The sequence below is a fragment of the Hippoglossus stenolepis genome, chromosome 4 (genome assembly GCF_022539355.2).
Source record: "Hippoglossus stenolepis isolate QCI-W04-F060 chromosome 4, HSTE1.2, whole genome shotgun sequence".
Taxonomy (NCBI): Eukaryota; Metazoa; Chordata; class Actinopteri; order Pleuronectiformes; family Pleuronectidae; genus Hippoglossus; species Hippoglossus stenolepis.
Window position 1 is genome coordinate 9,241,144 of NC_061486.1, and position 21,344 is coordinate 9,262,487.

Genomic DNA, 21,344 nt, shown 5'->3' on the forward strand with positions numbered 1-21,344 from the left:
CACAGATCTCTTCCCAGTCGGATCTGTTTGTATGTCACAAAGTGTGAGAGCTGAAAGCTGTGAGTGTTTCTCAGAGTGAAGCTGAGCAGAGGTGATGATCAGAGGTGATGATCAGAGGTGATGATCAGACGCGATGAGCTGCGCCGCTGGAGTCGCGTGTTGTCCTGTAACTCGGACCAGGGAGATTTTATTCGTCATTGGTACATCCGGGCACTTGGTTTTTTTTTTTTTTTTTTGATTGACAGTTGCCATGGCAACAAGCTAGAGCATCGCCATTTTGTCAGGAGGGTTTTTTTTCCCCAGCTCAGTCTTTTCAAATGTTCTCCCTTCCCGCCGGAATAACGCTGTCAGTGGATGTATATTTGACGTTTTGGGGTGTCGAGATGCGTCCAGTGGATCGGATGAGGAGGACCGAGAGGCCGACGTTTTAACATAGCTGAAATAATTAGGCGGCGCCGCACTAACTCAGTTGTCCGTGTCTCTGGTCCACCGGGCCGGTTCACTGCGCAGGTTTGGACCGCGCGCCATTTTGTGAAAATTGACACAAAATTCCTAACCAAAATTATCAGAGGACACGGCTTCTGTTTCGCGTTGGAAATACTCGGCGCTCGACCGCATTGTCGTGTTTATCGAAGCGGCCGACGCTAGATTCGCAAAGACGACGTCAAATCGCAATTTGGCATAACGTTTATTTAGCGGTGGCTAGAATCGTTAGCTTCGGGCTAGCCAGATAGGCTACAGCTAGCCCGGGCAGGTAGCTAATGTTAGCTGCGTTCATTTTGTCAACTAGCTAGCCAGTTCGCTAGGGTTAGCTAGTAAGATATGCGTGCTAGTTAACGTTAGCATGGTGCTAGTCAACAGCTGATGGTAACGTTAGTCTAACTTGCTTCGATCGCCGATGTTGTTCACCGGAGCTTTGGACATGAAACGCGTATTGAATCTGGCTGGTGAATTATTTTAGAGTTTGCCGGCCAGAGGACGGGCATTGGATTTAACGTTAACATTACTCGCTAACCGTGCAGGGAGGGGAGAAGCTCAAGCTGGATAAGTTTCCTCATCATACAGGTTATTGGACTTTAAATGAAGATCGTGCCATCAGAGGTGAGCATCTATAAACTGTTTTCTTTGACATTCGTCTGCCCATCGTCTCACGTTAGCGCTTTCGCAGATGCACACTATATGTAACGCGAACGGTAAACCATGATGGACGCGACAGTGAAGTTGAGAATGGTAGCTTATGGTATGGCGGCTAGCTAACATTTTGTGGCGGCGCCGACTCCACTGAAGCCAGCGGTAACATTTGCTTCCAGTCAGTAGGTCAACGGACTAATTTTGATGTTAGACGGGAGCTGATTTCCAGCTGGCTGTGGACTAGAGGGTACAGCGGATTGTGTGGGCTTTGGCGGAGAGTCATGCTGGCACGGCGTTAACGTTACAGCTAACGTTAACTCCGCGATATTAGACACTGTCATTGTACGATTGAGGCAAATGTTGCGTGTTAGCTAACTGCTCCGCTCGAGTCACTGTCAGTGCAATGCCTCATTGTATTAACATCATAGGTGTAGTTTGGGTTTCAGATTTATACAGTACGGAAGCTCACCTAGCTAACCTGGCTAATGCCTGGTAGCTAATTCGGCTAACCTGGCTAATGGTTAACGTTGACTTGTTGACGAACCAGCTGAATGGGCCCCGCAACCCGATGGCTGAACACAGCGTCACTAGCTAACGTTAACGCTGGATTGGTGAGAGATGTGCTCGCTTGTCCCGCAGTTTTTCAGGGTAACGTTAACGACGACAACGCTAGCTAGTTAACATTAGTCTGCTAACGGTAACGAGAGCCTGGATGCGATTGTCATTTATGCGAGGGATTGGGAGCAAACGCCAACGATATGTAGCAGGAGAGGACGCAGATTAATACTGAATATGCTTTCTAAATTCCAACCATGACGATCTCTACCCCATCTGTAAGTACAGAGCTACCCGGGCTCCGTCGTTAAAGAAGACCGTTAGGCTTTTAATTGTTTTGGATCGGTTACATTTGATTCAGCTTCGGCATGGATCTAATCATTTGGGCGTGAGAAGATGACACACAGGCTCGTTACAGAGATCTTTAGCCATCACCTATGATATGATACGGCTACCAATAGCAAGCTAGCTGTCGTTATATTTACACCTAAATAGGCCCGTTGATGCCATGATGAGTCGAGCCAGGAAAGGAACTGTTCATATGTCAGTACTGAAAATGAAGACTAATCAAACGTTTTAAGGGAGAGTACAAAGCTACAAGTGGGCTTGCAAAATGGCTTTGTGCTTAAATACAGCCTTAATTTTCCCATCAGGGTTAGTGATTCTTAAGATGTCACATTTTCCCTATAGTCATCTTAGGTTTTGTGTTAGTAAAATGGGCTCAAACCAAACTTTTTGTAGTTCTTTGTCAATTTGCATAATCTGGTACAATATTTTCAGTTGGGCCAGTTGGACTACCACATTTTCAAAAGTATATTTCAGCTCTTAAAGTTCATTGTAATATAGAAGTCATTGGACGTTCTGAGAGGAGATCCAGTGCTATTAAGGCCACAATATTTTAAAACATGTAATATATTGTCTGTGCCTCTCTTTTTCAGCTATCTATCTTATCAGTTTCACCATAGATCTTTTGTGTTTTTATAAGTTAATTGTCTGGGAACTTACTGCTTCTAATCAGTGATCCACAATCAGCTTACCTTTTTAATTTTAGCATTATTTTTTAAAAACCCAAGACTTCATACAATTACCCAAGTACACTCTTAAAAGTTTAGGGGTGTCCCTGCTCTTTAGGGATCCTCTGTCCCTTCTTCTCAAAAAAGTTTAGCCACCATGAAGTTAAAACCCACCAAAGATGCACATTGATAATGATCTGTTTTAATTCTTTGTAGTGGGTTGTGGTTTGCTGCTGGACTCTCCTCCCAGGATGATATGAATTTTTCAGGAGACGATGCATCCAGGTTAGCTGCTATATATTAAGCCTTAACCCTATTGGGGGAAAGCGGTGCTCTTAATAACTTCTTCTCATTCTCTTATTTTGCTGTTGTGAATTAGGCAGCTAAACTCACACATCTTTCTCATCCCAAGGAGAGTAAAAGTCAAAGAATGGGAAATTAATACTAAGTATATTAACGATTAAATATTTCCATTAATTCAGTTGAACTTTCTTATTTGATGACAGAGCTCAGAGTGATTAAAATTGGTTTGACATCATTCGCAGATCTAAGGCACACTAGTCATCATGACAAATCTGTCTGGTCATTTTAGTGCTTTGGATTTAATATGTGTATAAAATACGATTTGAATAAATTCTTTAAGATTTACCTTATTTAACTGAAGTAGTTATATATATATTATAGCTGAGTCTATTTTTACAACATTAGATTTTATAAAAAAAAAATATATATAAATTATATTTATATATAAAAATTTATAAATATATATATATATATATATACATTTATATATAAATGTGTGTGTGTGTATATATATATATATATATATGTTTGTGTTTATATAATATAATATAACGAAACGGTTAAGGTTCTTAAAATACAGCCTTTGCTTGTGCTCTATCACCTTACAGTTTCTCTTCTTTCTGTCAGTGGATGTGTATTTTCTCCTTTTCCAAAGCTGGGTCAGCTTTCTAACGCTCTCGGATGGAGTGCAGGTTTTGGGCTGTGCAGCTATTTTGCTGTCAGGCTCTTGTGTTGAAAGCAGCGTCTAAGTGTGCCAAAGTTCAATTTTATTTCTTGTTTATTTCTTGTTTTCTCATTGGAAAATGGGAGCAGCTCTGCCCTGGCAACAAAAGTAGGCTATTTGCATACTGCGTTGTGATTGGTCTGTGCATTGATGGGCTTGCCAAATCACGCTGTATCTCTGTGGTGATAGGCTATGCTAATTAGGTGCTGTTGCTGGGATTCTGAATAGTGGTTACTGTGTAGCACTGGTGAATTGTGTTGTCTGGTGAGAGATGCTGATAGCTGAACATGCTATTTAATAATTTTTTGATTCCTTCTGGCTTAAAATGAAGGATGATTCACTGTACAGTGTGGAGATGCTTCATTTTCACCCCTTTTCACTGTTAAAGCTGCTGTTTTGCTCCTTTTTCTTCACAAAGGTTGATATATTACTGCTATATTTTATTTTGTGCTTGTCCTTTGATGCATTTTTATGACTTAACAGATTTAACAAAAGACACTATGCATTAACCTGACATTTCTCTTAACAATGAATTAATCCTTGTTCTTCATTTCAACATCTTTTGTGATCATGTCTGTTTTAAAGCCTTAGCTTGATCATTTCAACATAAATGTAAATATTACAAATGCATAATTTTCACTTTGCATATATATTTCTTTCCACAATGAATTTTTTTTTGCTGAAAATTCTCACTGGTTAGAACAGATAATATATCATATTATATCTGTACAATAGGTGACACATTTCTTTTCCTGCTTTATTTTGAGGCCTTTATTGTGGAGGAAATACAGTAGTTTTAGATTAGGATTATTACCTCTTTTCCTCCTTTGTCTGTTGTGTTATATATATATATATACTGTTGAGTTAAGGATACAATTCATAGAAGTGTCATTTCTTCCAGGAGGAGAGACTTCAGCATGCAAACCTTCGTCCGTCCGGCTTGCGCCCTCTTTTTCTTTACACACTGCTGGTCTTCAGATGGCTGCTCCAATGCCCCATACGCACCAGCAGTACAGTGACCGCCACCAGCCAAGCACTGACCAATCTGTTACGGTCTTACCGTACAGCGACCAGACACCACAGCTCACTGCCAATCAGGTACACTTACCGTACCCTGCCCCAGCTCTTTGATTTCTTTCAGTTTTAATGTGCGGTGAAAGAATAAGAATGCAAATAATTGTGCTAGTATATTTAATTAATGTCATAGAAGACTTAACCAAAGCCTGTTACTAACAAAAGGACTCTGCTTATTGTTTGTTTATGAAATGTTCTGCATCTCCCTTTTGATACTTCAGAGGCACATGCCCCAGTGCTTTCGTGACCCAACTTCAGCTCCCCTGAGGAAGCTCTCCATTGACCTTATCAAAACATACAAACACATCAATGAGGTTAGTTTATTTTTATTATGTACATCTATCGCTATCATCTGTTTTTTTTATTGGAAGAAATAAAGTAACTGAAACTTTGTAAATGAAAACCAATATGAATTCATGTGTGATCATATGTATTGTTTTGTTTATTTATAGGTGTATTATGCAAAAAAGAAGCGGCGGCACCAACAGGGTCAGGGTGAAGACTCCAGTCACAAAAAAGAGAGGAAAGTCTTTAATGATGGCTATGACGATGATAACTATGACTACATCGTCAAGAATGGGGAGAAGTGGATGGACCGTTATGAGATTGATTCCTTGATAGGAAAAGGATCGTTTGGACAGGTACTTAATTCAAAATTACACACAACTTGGTTTGATTACATGTGACCGAGGAAGTTGTCTTTAATTTGAAGATCACATGATGGTTTTTATTTTTGTCTGAATCAATAACTGAAATATTCAATGCTGCTTTCTGACAGTTTTTCATTTGCACTTAAAAGCAGAAGTGTTAATATCTATAGTTAACAAAGCAGTTTGAATCTAATTTTGGGTAACATTAAAAATGACTGTTTTCTTTGAATCTTTTAGGTTGTGAAAGCATATGACCGGGCAGAGCAGGAATGGGTTGCCATTAAGATCATCAAGAACAAGAAAGCTTTCCTCAATCAAGCCCAGATTGAAGTGCGCCTGCTAGAGCTCATGAACAAACATGATACCGAGATGAAATACTACATCGGTAATCTACTCTTGAAATTTGATTTGATAAGACATATTAAGGAAATTGAAAGGCTTTTCCTGTATCTGACTAACATGCGTAAAATTTGATTTTCTGCAGTTCACCTAAAGCGTCACTTCATGTTTCGGAACCACCTCTGCCTCGTGTTTGAGATGCTTTCATATAACCTGTATGACCTGCTCCGAAATACCAACTTCCGTGGCGTCTCACTCAACCTCACCCGGAAGTTTGCCCAGCAGCTATGCACGGCGCTGCTCTTCCTGGCCACGCCTGAGCTCAGCATCATCCACTGTGACCTGAAGCCTGAGAACATCCTCCTCTGCAACCCCAAGCGGAGTGCCATCAAAATAGTGGACTTTGGCAGCTCATGCCAACTGGGACAAAGGGTAAGTTGAGGCAGTTTTCCTCATCAACAATTAAATGCAAAATGTCCCATTGATGTGTGTGATGTTGCCTGTAAAGATCAGGTGTATTTAACAGGCAATTCAGAGTTTTTAAGCAAATGATGAGACTGAGTTTCTGTGTCTTCTTTTTTTTTTAGATATACCAATATATCCAGAGTCGCTTCTACCGTTCCCCAGAGGTGCTGCTGGGAATGCCCTATGACCTGGCCATTGACATGTGGTCCTTGGGTTGCATCTTGGTAGAGATGCACACTGGAGAGCCTCTCTTCAGCGGAGCCAATGAGGTGAAAGGAACTGAAATATTACCAATCAAATTGTTTCGTTCTGTGTCACTCTTTGAATTGCAACTGCAGCTTTTAAATAAGATCATGTACACCTCCAAATTTTAGAAGTGAAGTTAAAAACATATCACACATCTCCCAGTTGTCAACCCTTAACATTCTGTTTGACATTGTAGCTACTTGTCTGAAGCTAAATGTTTTTTAAATTATCATAGAACATTTAAGGATGTTTAACTTTACATACTGGGTTTAAAACAGTTAAGTCAAGCTGTCTTATGTAAAGTTATAGGTTTACAATGTACATTTTTGCAGTTCTGCCTGATACGTACCTATGCTTGCATGAAGATGTAACTTGATTGATAACATTTTCCACAGGTGGACCAGATGAACAAAATAGTCGAGGTTCTTGGTATCCCACCTAATCACATAATGGACCTAGCCCCAAAAGCCAGGAAGTTCTTTGAGAAGCTTTCGGATGGTACATGGAGTGTAAAGAAGACCAAAGATGGCAAAAGGGTGAGCTCAGTTCTTTGCTTAACTTGGCCTTCAAACAAAATTTGTGCTTTGTGATTATCGTTAAAACCAAGGTAGATTGTGACATGAAATGCTGTAGTCTCTGATGAGTAAATCTCCTAATCTTTGTGCACTTTGCCTTAACAGTATAAGCCTCCAGCCTCACGGAAGCTCCACTCCATCCTGGGTGTGGAGACAGGGGGTCCAGGTGGCCGGAGGGCAGGGGAGTCTGGCCATGCTGTTGCTGACTACTTGAAGTTCAAGGACCTGATCCTCCGGATGTTGGACTATGACCCCAAGAGCCGCATCCAGCCCTACTATGCCCTGCAGCACAGCTTCTTCAAGAAGACTGCGGATGAGGGGACCAATACAAGCAGCAGCGTGTCTACAAGCCCCGCATTAGAGCAGTCCCAGTCTTCAGGAACCACCTCCAGCACCTCCTCTAGTTCAGGTAACTCCCATCTAAAAACATTGGGCACCTGTTCCCTTGTCCTTAAATGTAGTGAAACATTGATCTGTCAGTTCTTGTGGTCTAGGATAAGATGTGACATATATCATATCACAACAGTACGATTATCTTTTCAGTAAGAGGGGTGTTGACTCTTGTGGAACCTGATATCAATGCTGTGAACTGAAGCAAATTATAAGCCAGAAAGAGAAACTTTCAAATGATTCAAATCTATTTCATTGTGAAACTTTGAGTCATAACATGTGTTGTATGTTTTGATAAACATGAGTGAATCTTATTGTAGCATTTGATATATTTAATGTGTTGTTGTTGAGGCTGCACTTTTGACACCTTGTTTAACCCTTAGGAGGATCATCTGGGACAAGTACCAGTGGCAGAGCAAGATCAGACCCTACCCATCACCACTTGCACAGTGGAGGACACTTCGGCACGGCCCTGCCTGCCATCGATGGTGACAGCCTCTGCCCACAGGTCAGTGAGTTCGATGGAGGGATCTGAATTTGATCTGATACTGAGTGGACATATTGTGGTGGAAGTCAATGGATATTTGTAGTTTTAGGAGAAGATGTACCTTTATTGATCCTCCATAGAGGAAATTTGCAAACGACACAGCAGCATAAGGAAGTTTTACTCATGATTTAAGATTACATTTTTTCTTCAGAACAAATCTAAAAGACAAATGAATATGTGCTTTAAAATGTTTGGTTTACTGTTGTTGGCAGATTCTTATGTAAGACAGGATTAATATTCTTAGAATTCTAAAACTGCAGTCTTGAAATTAAATGTTATGAAGGGTGTGATTGTGTGTCAGTTGACAAACATGTCAACTTTTATTTCATTGTACTGAAATTAAGTCTATTTCAATGTTATGTGGTAACAGTTGAGCATCACTGCCTCAAGGCTAGAAAAACTATGCAGCTGTATTCTACAACTGACTTTGTTATGTGCTTGACATTGACAGGCAAGACAGCCTTACCCACCCCCGCTGGTGTGGGGAGGTGGCGTTGGACCAGAGTCGGTCACTGGAGAGACACACCCAGTCCAGGAAACCACCTTCCATGTTCCCCCTCAGCACCCTAAGGCCCTGCATCCCCACTCACATGCTCATCACCACCACGGGCCGATGATGGCTACGCGGCCACGCCCTCGCCACTACACCTCCCCGACACACAGCTCCTCAACACAGGACTCCATGGAAGTGGTTCATGGCCATCTGTCCATGACCTCCCTGTCTTCCTCTGCCTCCTCTTCCTCTACATCGTCCTCTTCCACTGGGAACCATGGCAACCAGGCCTACCAGCTCCGCCATTTGCCCGCCGGAGCCCTTGACTTTGGTCAGAATGGTGGGCTGAGTATGGGGCTAGGTGCCTTCTCGAACCCACGGCAGGAGACTGGCATGGCAGCGCACCCTGCATTCTCCATGGGCACGAACACAGGGCCTGCCCACTACCTAGCGGAAGGCCACCTGGGCATGAGGCAGGGCATGGACCGGGAGGAGTCTCCAATGACTGGAGTGTGTGTGCAGCAGAGTTCTATGGCCAGCTCGTGACTGCACTGACATTTGGCTGTGTGTTCCCCCTGTGCGTCATTTTTAAGGTGGTGTTTTTTACTACAAGGTGTGTTGAGAACAAAAGCTGCTCACGTCAGAAGGGAGATATCACTGAACCGCTACTACAGAGAAAAATCTTTGTTAAAAAGTATATATGTAATTTTCATCAGTTTTTCTTTTGCAATCATTAGGCACAAAATAATACTGCGGAATAACCATAGTGAGATTGAGACATCCATCTTACCATTTCACCAGTTTCATGTAACCACCAAGTAATCACCATATGGTATTATGTGGCAAAATCTTCTAAGGAGCATTTCAGAGCGAAGTTTGAAGCTGTTTTGCAGGTAGCTGTTGGTGATGAAATGCTTGGCGTCCTTTTTCGATTCAAAATGTGGACTGCCTGACATTACTGTTCCACTGGTTCTTAATTATTTTGCCCTTTTAAGTGAAAATTTCACGTAAAAGCTGCTTGTAAATCCTGTAGCTTGACAATGAGGGGAAGTGTTTGCGGTGATATTTCTTGTTGTTGGTCGGTATTGTGTAACTCTGTCGAAGGGAAGCACACGGCAGTGGAGTGGAGTCCCTATAGCGTGTGCTGGCCGGTCGGAGAAGAGAAACCCGCAGGTGGATACTGACACCGACCGGGTCAAAGGAGAGGGAAGCACCACCCCTCAGGCCTAGAGGCCCCGTAGTCCTGCGAGCTGCGACCGGGCCCGGCACAGACGAGAGCAGCGATGGGCACGGGAGACGAAAGGATCCAGCCCAGGGAGAGGAAGACAGTCAGTGGCTGGTTCTAGATAACCCTTTGGCCTTATGACTCATGGACTTGGAGTGGGATGGAGCTGGACATTATCATTTGAATTAAGATGGCTTTTCTCTATTTTTCTCTCTAGACAGCCCTTAATTCTTTAAGGAAATTAAAACAACTTAGAAAAGGTAAATAAGAATGGTAATTTGAGGCCTTTCTCGACAAAGATTACTTCTTCAGCAGGGCCCCACATAACAGGGTCTTATTGTACACAACAACCTCCTAAACATTACTTCCTTGAGAATCTTATTCACTGGTTAAGGATTTTGCAGTGGAAAGAACTATCTATTCCAGAGTCTACCCTTTTATGTTTTGTTATTTTCCCCTTTTGCATGTAGTTCCTCATCAGAACCACCTGCACAAGTCTCTCCATCCAAAACATGGAAACTGAAGAAAAAAACGAGTTAAGTGACTGCCTTTTTTCTCCTCAAATTATGCTGTGAATTTTACAAGAATTTATTTTCCCTTTGGATATGTTTTTATACCAAAGCAGTTGTTTTATAGCATATAGGTGTCTGTAACCAATAATGTAGCAGTTCACCACTTTGACGCAAAGTTTATCAAGATCTTATTTTAACGTCAATACAAACAGCTGCAATATTTTACTTTAGCAAAACTGGAGACCGTTGTTGAGACCGTTGGCTATTGTGTATTCTGGCCAGATTTGTTTGCAACGTTTTACCAAAACTGTTTCCATATTAATTGGTAGATTATTTTGGGAGTCTTTTAAAACTTGGTATGTTAGAGAATTTGGTAGTTACTCTGCAGGCTCCGGAGTAGCAAGATAGAAGCTGATGGTTTAAAAAAAAAAAAAAGGAGACTAATGCGTTCTATTTCTGTGTCGTCGTTTTTCTTTTGCCCCATCATACTATTTCAAAGGGTTTTGCTGCCTTTCATACATCATTTGGTCAACTTGGCTAGTTTCTGCCATGAAGCAAGACTTAATGTCATTGTCTTGGCAGCGTTAAGATAATTGTGGCAAATCAGTTTGTGTTGAATGGCATTGTTCTGATTTGGTAGGGCAGATCCCCATGATTGTTGTCCTATTCAAAGGGAAAGGGTGTCCATCAGCCCACAATCACATGCTTTGCCTAGGCAGACATGCATGTCCTCAAAACATTACAGTCAATATCCAGATTCTTTTTTTTTTTTTATATCAGGGAGTTTGAAGTGCTTTCTTTCTTCTGTTGCTCATTTTATCAGCTTTGAAAATTGGATAGAAAAAAACCTGCCCACAGCCACCATTCAAATTAAGGGCAGGCCACAGGTATTGCTGTTGTCATTTTAAAGGGGAAACCATCATAAGAAATCCTGCTTGGTATTTCCACAAACAAAATGTAAAGCTACCTATATTGAGATTGGGGTTTTATCTGGATGTCAAGGTTAATTGCAAATTTGCAATCATTTTTCATACCCCGCAGAATTTGAGACATTTAGAAATCGCCAGTGGTTTTATGACTGGCACTCATACTGGTACTAAACATTCCAAAAATAAAGACTGAAAAATAAAAAAAAATTGACTGCAGTGACTCGTAAGTGTGCGCCTATTTCAGATCATGCTGATTGACCTCTTATTTAGAGCAGTTGTCATGAAATGCAGCCCCTTTTTAATAGTTGAAATAGAATTTATGTATATATTTATATTTTTTTAATAAAGGAAGTATAGAACTCACTACCTTGCTCCTGCTGGTATGTTGATTATGTTTGTCAATTTGGTGACCATTCAGTGGGCAGGAACTCCTGTTTTCTTAGTGGCAAAACCTTGCCTTTTGGCAAAGGTACTTGACTACATCAGGACAACACTATGAGGTAGGGTTTGAATCAAACAGGGAAAGCTAGATCTTCAAACCTTAATAATTTTCACAGGGTATATTGTAAGTGCATGTACATCACAAACCTTACTTTTTGGTTATATGAGAAGCACATGGTTGAAAAAAGGTTCCATCTTTCATAAGCCTGTTCAGTTTGTGGGTTACACACAAACACGTATACTTGTTGACATATCTGAACACCCAACAGAAGTTGAAATCCTCTTATTTAATTTGGATTTATCCTTTTTTTTGTTTGTTTTCTTTTTCTTTCTTTTTTTTTTTGATTCCACATTTTTTCACTTTTTTTGTACATGCAACATGCACTATAGAATTGAACAGCATGGGGGAAAGGATAAGTCCATGTATCCACAGATTGTAAGATCTAGTCAAGACTTTGCTGTGTTTATGACAATGCCCTTTGTATTATATTAAGACAGTCTTATGTATGATATATAAAAAGAAGTTAATTGAATTGCTCTGCGTGTCTTTATTGTTCTCTTACGAATCCAATATAAACCCTATCCAGCAAAATACGTTAGTTTACAAAGACGGAAAAGTGAAACCGTATGAGGTTAGTGTACATCACATGGTGAAGATTGATAATATGTATTACTGTGGTAAGGGTCGTCTAGGCTCGTTGGTCTAGGGGTATGATTCTCGCTTCGGGTGCGAGAGGTCCCGGGTTCAAATCCCGGACGAGCCCTCTTTATTTTACTTCCACTGACTAACAGTGGTTTTTTTTTTTGGTTTTTTTTAAATGTGCATCTAAAATACATCAGTGGAACTAACAAAGAAAACGTGTGTCGTCATTTTGAAGGAGATTGAACGTTTCCAGTGTTTCCAGTTGCAAAACCCTGTGATTCTCTGAGGATCAGAGCTGACACCAGAGGCTTCGTCCTTCAGAGCTTCACTCACACAAAACAGCGATTTTGCGGTGGATCCTTTCAAAAAGTAAGGGCTCGTCCGGGATTTGAACCCGGGACCTCTCGCACCCTAAGCGAGAATCATACCCCTAGACCAACGAGCCGTGCTACTGCAGGAAAAAGACCCTCGTGTTGTATTATGGGTGGAAAGACCCGCTGTAGAACAGTAACAGTTTCCCTGAGTCACAGTCAGCTTCTGTTTCATAATGGAAACACACGTGATAGCCGCCGATTCTACGTTTTTTCCACCACTCATTGATATAAAAGGGCGTTAAAGTATTTTTATGATTGTAAAACCCCGCTTTTTATATTTGTATTATTTTCACTTGTGCTCAGAGTGAGGAAAGACAAACGGTCACATGCTTCTTTTCACAAGCGGAATAAAGATGTTACAAACCCGACGCTGTGTTTTCAAACAGTGTTTCTCTTTGATAATCTACAGCAGATTCGACAAAGATGTATTAGACCTGGAGCGGATGTGGTCCGGTCCCCGTTACTGTTCGAATCCAAGTTTAGCGGGAGGACCTGGTGGAGAAATCACCACAGATTACTTATGCCTTGATCTTTATTGTACAGTTAACTAATGACCAGATAACAACAGTTAACAGTTTGCGTTCATCTTCTACATTTATATAAAATCAGCAACGTTCACACGTAATGAAACTGTTAGCTAGCTAGCTCCTGTAATGCAGTGACTTATCCTGTGGGTGGCAGCAGCGCGCCTACGAAGAGCTGCCTCCGCTATATGTTTTGAGGGTGAAGAAGAAAAACATGTAAGTATAGTATGGACTAACCAATCGCGGCGCCTCCTGCTTCTGGCTCGTCCAATCAGATGCCTGGCGGGCGGGACCTCATCCTCCACAACGATCAACTCCAAAATTCAACCGTGGTGTTGTGAGTCGTGGATCCGGTGATCACAGAGTTGTTTATGGAAACTAATCGAGCTCAGGTGCAGTGAGCGAAAGTTTGCGTGTCTGTGTTCAAAGGGAAAACCACAGGAGTCCACGCGTGTTCGTGACCGAAGCTTCAAGAGTCCGCAGATGACAATACTCAGCTAACTCGGCTAAGCTAACCACCTAGCCCAAGCATCATGCCCAATTTTTGCGCGGCCCCGAACTGTACACGGAAGAGCACTCAGTCCGATTTGGCCTTTTTTCGTTTTCCACGGGACCCAGAGAGGTAAAGTTCATTATCGGATCTAGTTATCATGGTTCCCTTTGTTTTTGCTTGGCCCTCTGTGTCGTTTTTATTCTTCTATTGTTTGATTTCTTGTTTTTAATCTTCATGTTTGTTTCCTACAGCACCTTGTAACTTTTATTTTGAAAAGGTTCTTTATAAATCAAATTGACTTATTCCTAGTGTTCACTCAACCACCATCAACACACTGTGCGATTTATTCATCTTTTTCCTTGCAATGGTTGAGAAGTGAAGCACAAAACGAGCTGTGGGTGAAATGCACTTGTATGTTTTCTTGTTAAGATTCTGCTTAACTTCCCAGGACCTAATGCAAACTACCGGAGAGGCTCCAACTATTGATTCATTATTCTGTAATATGTAGAATACACAGTTCAAGGTGGCCACTGTGATTATAAAATCATAATATAAATAATAATTCAAATCACTGGCCAAAGTATAAAATGCTCAGTTTGCAATGAGCTGTGACCAAAGAACAGCTCCAAATATTTTGAATTGGGATGTTTTAAAAAGCAAATGTTAAACACCAGTTAATCCTGTTGAAGGAAATTATCAGTTTTTAGTGGTATTTAAATATTTGTGCAAATGAATGTTTTAACTTGAGCGTTCATGTTGCATATCAAGGCTCAGGGTTTAAACCCCGTCAGAGTATTTAGTTGCTGCTTCATAGGTTACTCATTACTTTGTGTGGCCTACAACATGAACACTAATGTTACATCTTGGTAATGGGCCCAGAAAGTGTGTTCTGCACTTTACACTGCAGTTATGTAAGATTACAACCAAGTCTGTCAAGTTTGATACAAAGCAAGAAAAACATTTTTACGATGAGCATTTAGTTCTGTCAATGCTTTCACAGTCGCTCTGATCCCTCAAAAAGCTAGTATGAACGTATCTGAGACAAATTCATAAGAAACTCATGTAGACTCAACAACTTTCTCGATACATAAAGTTAAAGTTTTTCCAAATGTCACGTAAACCTGAGTTTCTCCTTTTCTTTTGCAGATGTCGAATCTGGGTAGAGAACTGCCGCAGAGCAGATCTCGAGGCGAAAACGTCGGACCAGCTGAACAAGCACTACAGATTATGCGCCAAACACTTTGATCCAGCCATGGTTTGCAAAACTGTGAGTATCTGACACGATCCGTAACCAATCAGCCTGGCAGCAGTTATCCCCAAAAAGGGACTTACGTGAGTTTATTGTTTTTCAGAGCCCCTATAGGACGGTACTGAAGGATACAGCCATCCCAACCATATTTGATCTGACGAGCCATCTCAAAAACCCTCACACCAGACATCGCAAACGCATTAAAGAACTTGTGAGAACAATATTTACTAAATTCACCTGTCATGTTTGTTTTAAATGTTCCTCTTAATCTTAATAGTTTGACAAAGTGTTGCTGTTTTTTGTGAGTTGACTTACATTTTTAATTCCAGACTGAAGAAGACCTAAGAAAGATTAAAGAAAGGAGATGTAAGTAAAGAGGAAATGTAGTTTTGATCACTAATGTAAAATAATTGTGTGCTAATTTGAATGTGGTTTCTATTTACTTAAAATGACCACTGGAGCTTTCTTGTTTATCTTTATCCAGTGGCGTCCTCCATTGAGCAGCTTGTGTCCAAAAAAGATGCAGCAGTGGAGGACAGCACGAGCACCAACGAGGAAGAACCTCAGCTGTCCACAGAGGAGAAGGAGTTCCGGGAGTACCTGAGGTCCTTGTTTGAGGTCGTGGTCATGTTGGCAAAACAGAGCATCCCGTTAGTGGCGGACCAAGCAACCGAACCTGAGCGCAAGTCCAACAACCTGCAGGCCCTTCTAGATTACCGCATGAACGCCGGAGATGAAGCTCTGAAGAAGCGGTTTGAGGCGACGGCTGTGAACACAGACTACCTCTCGGCGACCCAGCAGAGTCAGCTGCTGGATGTGTGTGAGAACACGGTGAGAGAGGAGATGATAATGGAAGTGAGAGAGAGTCGCTTCTTCTCCCTGGTGACGGGCGACCTCGTAGAGTTCTCCAACGAGAGGCACCTTCCTCTGTTTCTACGCTTCGTGAATCAGCAGAACGTTCTTCGGGAGGAGTTTTTAGACTTTGTGCTGTTCGATGGAGATGAGGCCTCGCTGGTGGAGCGGCTGGAGGCCCAGCTGACCGACCGGTGGGGGCTCAGCATGGAGGACTGCCGTGGTCAGGCCCACAAGGCCACTGGGAGTTCCACCACCAAGATGAAAGCTGTGGCGGTTTTACTGATGGAGAAGTATCCCCTGCTTCTGAGCATGCCGTGCTCCCACATGTCACTGAACATCCACCTGGCCAGTAGTCTGCCTTTTCCAAATGTGCAGGTTGTCATGGAGACTCTGAGGAGGGTTGATGCTTTCTTCAGACGGCCGCTCACTCAGGAGGAGCTGGAGATCGCTGTCTCCTCTCACTACCAGAAAAACGAAGACAAGGTCACTGCAGTGAAACAGGCTTGTGGCTCAGGCTGGACGCAGCAACACAGTGCTTTTGACATATTCCTGGATCTGTTGCCGCCCCTGCTGCTGTGCATGGACAACATTCGGGACAATGATGATGGGAAGTTTGCCGGCAGCGTCACAACTGATGCGTATTCAATCACAGAAATTCTGTTCGACTTTGAGATCATCGTCACCATCGTCATCTTGAAGAATGTTCTCACGTTCACCAGAGCTTTTGGGAGGAATCTCCAAGGGGAAACACTGGATGTGTTCTTTGCTGCCAACAGTCTAACCGCCGTGCTGCATTCACTAAACGAGGTCAATGACAACATTGATGTCTACCATGAGTTCTGGTATGAGGAGGCCGTGAGCGTGGCGAGTGTCATGGAGGTTCCTGTGAAGGTCCCAAGGCTGTTCCTGCGGAAACAGCGCGTAGCCGACATGGACGAAATCCAAACAGAGTCGTATTTTAAGGAGTATGTGACCGTCCCTGTTATCCGTGGCATCATGCAGGAAGTGGAGGACATGTTCTCCGACACCAACCTCAAAGCTCTCAAGTGCCTGTCACTGGTCCCTGCTGTCATGGGCCAGATGAAGTTCAACACCACCGAGGAGAACTACGCGGATGTTTACCGCAACGACCTCCCCAACCCAGACACGCTTCCGGCAGAGCTGCACTGCTGGAGGATCAAGTGGAAGCACCGGGGCAAAGAGGTGCGCCTGCCCACCACCATCCACGAGACCCTGCAGCTTCCGGACGTCAAGTTCTTTCCCAACGTGAACTCCTTTCTCAAGGTGCTCTCCACCTTACCTGTGCTGAAGCTGGAAGAAAACAAAAGCGACACAGCGAGCGAGCGGCTGCAGGCTTATCTGGACAGCATGCCCGCTAAGCAGTGGAACAGAAGTCTGGCAATGCTCAACATCAACACACACGTCAAACACGACCTGGACGTCATGGTAGACAAATACTGCAGACTCTATTCAGAGGATGACCCTGAAGCTGAGGAAGCGGCGGCTGAGGAAACGGCGGCTGAGGAAGGGGCGGCTGAGGAAGCGGTGGTTGAGGAAGGGGCGGCTGAGGAAGCGGCGGTTGAGGAAGGGGCGGCTGAGAAGCGCGTTGAGAAGCGGCGGCTGAGGAAGGGCGCGAGGGCGCTGAGGAAGCGGCGGCTGAGGAAGCGGCGACTGAGGAAGCGGCGACTGAGGACGATTCTTTGATGGAATCATAATGACCTTAAATAATCTATATCTGGGACAGAAATGAATGGCACTGATTTTTGCCGTCAGTCGTAAAGATGTCGTGCTTTGATCGCTCTTGTGTATTTTGCTGCATTTACACTTGAATATTTGTGTGGATTTAACGTTAAATGTTAAAAGATCTGAGGTGTCCAAGAAATCCGTTGCTCTGATTGTATGTGGTGAAAACATTAGTGTATTGAGATGCATCTTAGCCTCATCTTGTAAATAATCAAATTTGTCAGGAGGGAAACATTAAAATATTTTCTACACGCCACAAAACATGATCTGTAAATAGTTATTTTTTGCATCTGTGTTGGGCTGTTATACTTCAGCCGCCTCCATAATAATACTGTGATCTTCATGAATAATATTTTGTAGCTCATTCACACTCAGCCTTTCTTTATTGTGTGTTTTTAAATCAAACCACCTGATGAACACAAGCAGCCCTGTTGATCTACAGGACAGTGATTCTTTTCTTCCAGTGACTGTGAGGCAGGAGGAGCACCAGAGGGAGCAGTTACACCGATATCAGCTGAATGAGCTCCAGCCGGAAGCCATTTTTTTTCTTGTAAGCATAGTGTGACATATCTCTGATAGTTATGTAGCCCAGTATATTGAGATGTATTCTCACTGAAACCGTTAAAAAAATCTTGTGGTATGTTGTAAAGTGACACATTTCTCTGGTGGTGTATTAAAAAGTGTGACACACGTCTGGATGTAGCAGTTTCAAGTTTTAAATGTTTGTGGTGATGTTTTTTTTTTTTTTTTTTCTGCCTCTCGAAATATTCACAAACATTCAAACACATTTTAGTCAGATTTATACCAAATTGTATCTTCTCATTATTTTATTTTCTCATAATTTTGTTAATCTTGTGATTTTCTCCCAGGTGCATGCAAACTTTTATTAGGGCCCGAGCACCTCCGGTGGGAGGCCCTATTGTATTTCCAAGGATTTGTATTTCCCTTTTGGGGCTTTTTCGGGGCCTAGACATGCTCAAATTGTTACCAAAGTTTGCAGGGAATTCAAAACCCCAAAAAGTAATTGTATTCTGGAGTAATTTGAAATGGGCGTGGAAAAATGGCTCAACAGCGCCATCTAAGGAAAAGCCCCTCAGTTAGCTTTCACCGATCTTCACAAAAATCGTAGCCCAGGTGTATCATGACCAGACAAACAAAAAAGGTCAGAGGTGCAATTGGAAAAAAGCAACAGGAAGCCCGCCATTTTGACTTTAGTGGCCATATTGGCCATTTTCCACATTTTTACTTTGATGTACTTGTCCCAGGGCTTTCATCAGATCAACTTCATATGGAGATGCGTGTCATCACAACAAGATGGAGATGAAAACTACCTCAAAGATCGATTTTTCGTCACACAGTGTGACCGTGGCGTGGCATCAAAGTTTGATTACACGCCATCAAAACACAAGGTTCTGTATCTCGGACATATTTGGTCCAATCGAGTCCAAACTAGACATGTAAGACAAGAGTCACGGCCTGATGACATCTACACAGAAGTTTTTTATTATTTTCCTATTTCATTTTGCAGTGCCTGCAGCTTCATTTCATAAACGACAATTCAACAAACATGTAGTGTGTACTTTTTGAAACAGTTAACACTGACCAACACTTGATAATTCCCCTGCAACTTATTTCCGAGTTAAAGACAGTTTGTGATGTTTGATATTAAAGAGGGTGGAATGCAGTGAGCATTGGAAGTCATCAGCTGATAAATCCAAGGCAATGCTAGAGATGAAGTTCTTCAGACATGCTGCATTAACAGTCTGTGATCAGGATAAAGTATAAAGTGAAACTAGACCAAGTCAGTGAGGCTGGAGCGAGGAGAGACTGAAGCATCAGTCACGGTGAGGAACTCAACCCAGTTCTGACAGAAGCCACGAGAATACTCTCCTGTGTCGATGACGAGTCCCCACAGGCGGCTCTGGCCCGTTTTGTTCCTCAGAGCCAGCTGAGCCTCCCGCTCCGTCACGTTGAAGCTGATATTTCTAACTTGAGGGAGGAAAGATTAATAATGAATTTATAATGAAAAAAAACATCTATAAAGAGGACAAATAAAACAATTACTTTACTTTATGTTACGTTACGTTTCGTTTCGTTACTGTACGTTACGTTTCGGCACGCTATTACGTTACGTTACGTTACGTTACGTTACGTTACTTTACGCGATGCACGTTACTTTACGTTACTATACGTTACGCACGTTACTTTAGGTTACGCACGTTACTTTACGTTACTTACGTAACTTTGCGTTAGTTACGTTACTTTGCGTTGGTTACGTTACTTTACGTTAGTTACGTAACTTTTAAAAAGTAATCCTTTCCATAACATAAATGTCATTTACTATATCTATCCACTCCTGTATCGTGGGGGGCCCCAAAACACACACACACACACACACACACACACACACACACACACACACACACACACACACACATCAGAGTTTACGGTGCAGCATTTAAACATCATGAAAAATGAGTTGTCAGCATTTTGTGCAACGTGCAATCTGTTATAATACATATGCAAGGTAGCACTCTTTATTTGGGATTTGAGTCCATCAGGTCCCTAAATCTCTTCCTCAAGAATTTGCCCATGGACGAGAAGAACCTGCGGAAAGGTCCTTTCTTTCACCCAAACTTGTCTGTGTCAACTCCCTCACATCTCCTCCTTCCTCCAGTCGAACTTTATTCCTTTTACACCCAGCACACAGCAGCATCCCGCTTCTTGGTTACCAGGGAAACGGTAACCTTGGACACCAGGTTTCAGAGGCTGAGGGATGCAATTGCTATCGGGGTTTACATCACTGAGTGATTTACATGTATATAATATATATATACATGCGTCGAGGCTGCTGTGATCGCAGGAATGATCCAGACTGAGCTCTTGGCACCAGGTGGCTACAGACACACACTCAGTTGACTGAACTTAATCAACATTTCTAATCAATTTACTTGATTTATTACTTATTCTATTGATTCTTTACTTAACTGAACGAAGGAGGTAATGTTTCCGCCCATGTTCGTTGTTTGTTTGACAAAGGTCATGGAAGGAACGGGACATAAGCCAAGAAAGAACCTATTGAATTTTGGGGTGGATCCAGGAATTATTTTGTTACTTTCTATAACGTTGTCACATAAGGTGTTTGTTCTTTTATTATTTTCTCCAATTTCCCAGTGAATAATTCATGGGTTTGATGAAAAATAATCAGGGATATTCACGATTCTTGGTGAAAGGACTTGTTTTGCGTCAGGGAAGAACCCATTAAATTTTCATATTTAGGGGAGTGATATCTGTGAGTGTTTTTAATTTGGTGCAGTTTGATTAAAATGAAAAGGACTATTTGTCCTTGGTGCATTCTACTGAACGTCATCCTCGTTTTCCTGATGTTTTTCATTGTTTGTAGCTCATTCAATCTTTTCTTTACACGCAACATTTCCCATTTTCTTCAGCACATTCTCCAATTCCCTTACGGTGATGTGAATTAATTGGGTGTGGCCATGTGCGTGTATCTGAGGGTGAAATCTTCATTTGCCAGTTTGACATTAAAGGGAAAATATTAGTTATAATATCACTCTTTTCCTTTAACATTTAATTTTACTATTGAAGAAACTATATCATTCATTCAAGCATTAGAATCATACGTTTAACTGATTTTTAGCATTTTGTTAGTTTGAGGGATCCATAAAAAGAATCTCATTAAGGGAGCACACAGACTCCGCTTTCCCAACATACTGTAGTGGATATAATCTTCATTTGAAACCCATTAAATCCAAACGAATAAGTGATGAACGTTACGCAAACTGCTTCACCAAGAATCAGATCGCTGCGTCCGACTGAGCTGAGATGTTTTA

At 42.0% G+C, this 21,344-nt stretch overlaps 2 protein-coding genes and 2 non-coding genes across 7 annotated transcripts; 3 read left to right on the forward strand and 1 right to left on the reverse strand.

Annotated features, from left to right (window-relative positions):
* Positions 1-257: 257 nt before the first annotated feature.
* Positions 258-12,145, forward strand: dyrk1ab (dual-specificity tyrosine-(Y)-phosphorylation regulated kinase 1A, b). Of its 4 annotated transcripts, XM_035154010.1 has the most exons (12): positions 258-1,101; positions 2,916-2,984; positions 4,628-4,824; positions 5,022-5,114; positions 5,253-5,441; positions 5,688-5,835; positions 5,935-6,221; positions 6,377-6,523; positions 6,896-7,036; positions 7,181-7,484; positions 7,849-7,973; positions 8,464-12,145. In XM_035154010.1, the coding sequence occupies exons 2-12, from the start codon at positions 2,975-2,977 to the stop codon at positions 9,049-9,051; spliced, it is 2,229 nt and encodes a 742-aa protein (XP_035009901.1). In that variant the 5' UTR covers positions 258-1,101; positions 2,916-2,974; the 3' UTR covers positions 9,052-12,145. The 4 variants fall into 4 exon arrangements, with proteins under 4 accessions (XP_035009901.1, XP_035009902.1, XP_035009904.1 ...); XM_035154011.1 differs by lacking the exon at positions 2,916-2,984; XM_035154013.2 differs by lacking the exons at positions 258-1,101; positions 2,916-2,984 and adding an exon at positions 1,110-1,964.
* Positions 12,146-12,304: 159 nt separating this feature from the next.
* On the forward strand, positions 12,305-12,376 carry trnap-cgg. The gene has a single exon. It is a non-coding gene; the product is annotated as a tRNA-Pro (tRNA).
* A 252-nt stretch (positions 12,377-12,628) lies between these two features.
* Positions 12,629-12,700, reverse strand: trnap-agg. Its single transcript has one exon. It is a non-coding gene; the product is annotated as a tRNA-Pro (tRNA).
* Positions 12,701-13,080: 380 nt separating this feature from the next.
* Positions 13,081-18,213, forward strand: thap12b (THAP domain containing 12b). The gene is made up of 5 exons (XM_035155286.2): positions 13,081-13,775; positions 14,793-14,913; positions 14,999-15,106; positions 15,225-15,261; positions 15,380-18,213. Exons 1-5 carry the CDS (start codon positions 13,687-13,689, stop codon positions 17,452-17,454), a joined length of 2,430 nt encoding a protein of 809 aa, XP_035011177.2. The 5' UTR covers positions 13,081-13,686; the 3' UTR covers positions 17,455-18,213.
* The last annotated feature ends 3,131 nt before the right edge of the window (positions 18,214-21,344 follow it).